Source organism: Octopus bimaculoides, chromosome 20 (assembly GCF_001194135.2).
Source record: "Octopus bimaculoides isolate UCB-OBI-ISO-001 chromosome 20, ASM119413v2, whole genome shotgun sequence".
In the NCBI taxonomy this organism is placed as follows: domain Eukaryota; kingdom Metazoa; phylum Mollusca; class Cephalopoda; order Octopoda; family Octopodidae; genus Octopus; species Octopus bimaculoides.
Genome location: NC_069000.1, coordinates 35,689,006 through 35,692,612, shown reverse-complemented (window position 1 = coordinate 35,692,612; position 3,607 = coordinate 35,689,006). Strand labels below are relative to the sequence as shown.

Genomic DNA, 3,607 nt, shown 5'->3' with positions numbered 1-3,607 from the left:
TGAGAGGAATTCTTTGGGGTTTGAATAATTCACCTTTGGAAACATGGGTGTCTTGCTCAACATCCTTAAACAAACCTTATTCAGGGACCTTTTGAGCGGAATGGGCTACTCGACCTGAAGAAAATTCTTACTGGGCCCCACCTGCAAGGTCATGTGCTGTTTATCTTGATATGAGATCACCATGTCGCACACATATGGTTGTGATGCATGTGCCTGGTGTGCCCTTATCAGACGGTAGTCATGATAGGTATAATGGGTTTCGTATATTTTACTCCAGTGTCACTTTGATGACATGCACTGCTCTCTCACTCAATAATAATAATAATAATAATAATAATAATAATAATGATAATAATAATAATAATAACCACACAAGTGCAACGGACCTCTGCAGAATGTGTGGGAAGAGGGTCGAAAGCGTGACTCACATTGTTAGTGCTTGTGAAAGTCTTGCGCAGAAAGAGTTCAAGCGTAGACACCTCCACTGGCCACTATGCCGTAAGTATGGATATGAGGTTATGGTTGCTTGGTACCAATATACACCGGGAAAGGTGATGGATGAAAAGGGGAAGGCAAAAATCCTCTGGGACTTTGATTTCCAGACAGACAGGATGTTAGAGCACGGAAGGCCGGATATAGTAACCTTTAGGAGGGACAAACAAGAGTGCTCAATAACTGATGTGTCAGTGCCAGGAGATCAACATATCATCATGCAAGAAAGAGAAAAGGTTGATAAATATGGAGATCTGAGAACTGAGGTCGCTAACATGTGGTAGCTACGAGAGTCAAATATAAAGGTTATCCCTATTGTCATCGGAGCATTGGGTTCAATACCACCCAATCTGAAAAAAACAACTGGCGTCCCGTTCAGGGAGAATGCTGTGATCTCGTTCACTTATACCCCATGGAAAACGGGTAACCGACCCCATGAGTATCTAGGACTCGAGACAGTAATGTTCAGGTAATGATGATGATGATGATGATGATAGTGATGATGATTCTATTTAGTGTTTAACAATTTCTACCCTCATACTCCGGGGTCTATATTTTACAATAATATCTATATAATATGTCTACTTACCTGATAACCTCCGCTTTGGCAGTGTTTCACTACGAAGTATACTGGAATAATCATAAGTGGAATGATAACTATCAACCAGCCAACAGTTTGTGCCCATTGTGGGTAAACATACGACTGAAGTGTGATTACTTTGTATTGTATGGCCTTCGATACTATGACCACCTGGAGGAAAAACAACAGGGATAACATAATGAGCTAACATTCATAATGGTGATCATTCTTGTTATTCACATAAGTACAAATCTAAGGCAGCGAGCTCAAAAAATTGTTAGAGTGTCGGACAAAAATGCTTAGTGACACTTCTGCCTCTTTACGCTCTGAGCTTAAATCCCATCGAGGCCAACTTTGTGTAGTCTATATTGTCTGGTCTAAATTAATTATCCAGTCTAAATTAATTATCCAGTGTAAATTGTCCACTCTAATTCGTCTGGTCTGTTGTTCGACGTGGAATTCCACAGACAATTGATCTTCTGAAGTTTGGAAAAGCTGCTTTCACAGTCCGTGCTGCTTACAGGAAGTGTAAGATTGATGTATTTGGGTGATATACCAATAAAATTCCAGTTAAGTGTAAAGGGTACATGGTCTAGTGATTAGCATGTTGCACACATGATCGCGAGATCGTGGTTTCAAATCCTGCGTTGTGTTCTTGAGCAAAACACTTTACCTCACGTTGCTCTGGGATCTCTTCGACACCTGACGTGTGGTGTACTATGTACCTGTTCAGGCAACGTTGATTTGATGGAGGGCAGTGAGCTAAAGTGCGAAACATATACTTGATTACTAAAAAGAAACCATTTTTGCAGGTTGTTCAGTAAGAACTTCCAGAACCGTCTTTCTCGTATTACAGGAGACTACCACAACCGATCAAATACTGGGGGTCAATATAATTACGGGCCTTGAATCCTGCAACGATTCAAGGCCCGCAACGGCATCTCGTCCAGGAGCAACGTTGTGATGTTGGTCACTTGTACAGCATTGCAAAAAGGTAACAAGCATTATGAAGTCCTAAGGCTCAAGGAAAAACGAAAATGGGTTCAAAGAGAGAAATCTGAAAGAAGGAACTGACAAATTCAGTATTTGACTGATACGTGAATGAGTTGATCTCTGCTGTATGACAAAGTCGACATAAGAGGGACATAACCAAAAATGCTTCTAGGTACAATACATGTAAGAAATATATATAAGGGTTTCCAAAATAGGTATGAGGTCGCGCATCTTTTGGAAGGAAGATAAAGGGAGTTGTGCCATCGGCGGTTCTGGACTGGCACATATTTTATAGACTCAGAAGAAGAATATATAAAAAAAGAAGCTAACCTCAGTGGAAATGGGATCTTATTTAGGATTGGCATGTCCATCCTACCTCAATCTTAGTTGTTTTATTAAGGCAGCGAGTTAGCAGAATCGTAACCGTGCCGGGAAAAAAATTGCTTAGCGGTGTTTCTTATTTCTTTATTGCCCACAAGGGGCTAAACATAGAGGGGACAAACAAGGACAGACAAAGCGATTAAGTCGATTACATCGACCCCAGTGCACAACTGGTACTTAATTTACCGACCCCGAAAGGATGAAAGGCAAAGTCGACCTCGGCGGAATTTGAACTCAGAACGTAACGGCAGACAAAATGCCGCTAAGCATTTCGCCCGGCGTGCTAACGTTTCTGCCAGCTCGCCGCCTTAAAAATGCTTAGCAGTGTTTCTTCCGACTTTACGTTCTGAGTTCAAATGTCGCCGGTGTCGACTTTGCGTTCATCCCTTTCTTTTCGGAGTTGATAAAGTAAGTATCGGTTGAATTCCGGGGTCGACGTAATCGACTGGTACCATTTCCCACACTTTCTAGTCTTGTGCCAAAATTTGAAACCAACATCTTTTCTGTAATAAGCACAAGGCCTGAAATATTTTGTGGGGTGAGCATGGGTTAGTCAATTACATCAATCTCGGTGTGCAATTGACCCCAAAAGGATGAAAGGTAAAGTCGACTTCGGTAGAATTTGAACACAGAGTACAAAGACGGAACTAAATGCCGCTAAGCATTTTGTCCAAAGTGCTAAGAGTTCTGGCAGTTCTCTGTCTATTTTGATATCATCCAACTCTATCAATCTTTCACTTGAGAAACGCTATCCTTTTATTTAAGAAGGCAGCAACGGCGTGTAATACGAAAGAAATTTTGGTTATTATTTCTAGTAGATCAAGTAACCTCATAGTGGCTCCCTTTTGCTTTGCTGTTAATAAAATAACACAGCCGAAAGAACACAAAGCAAAAATTTCAAGCCAAAAACGATTGTTACTATCTCATCTCTGTCACGAAACTTCAGATAGTTTTTCACATGTCATGATGTCTCACTTCTTATTTTGCAGCCAATCAATTCAGGAATCGATCAATCGATTACGTTCTTTTGATGTACAGTTACTATTAAAACAAAGAAGAAAATAGGGAGGGAGAAATGTAAATGCATTTTTAAAATTCGTTTTAACTCTTTATATTCGCATGGAAGATGTGGTATTTGTTCAGATATTTTCATTATATTCT

The 3,607-nt window shown here is 40.4% G+C and overlaps 1 protein-coding gene across 1 annotated transcript in view; it reads right to left on the bottom strand.

The window, feature by feature from the left end:
- Positions 1-1,045: 1,045 nt before the first annotated feature.
- Positions 1,046-3,607, bottom strand: part of LOC106877389 (sodium- and chloride-dependent glycine transporter 2) — a 32,225-nt gene continuing 29,663 nt past the window's right edge. Inside the window, exon 13 of the mRNA XM_052975133.1 lies at positions 1,046-1,243. Within this exon, the coding sequence (XP_052831093.1) occupies positions 1,061-1,243 (183 nt within the window). The 3' untranslated portion in view covers positions 1,046-1,060. The remainder of the gene's footprint in view (positions 1,244-3,607) is intronic.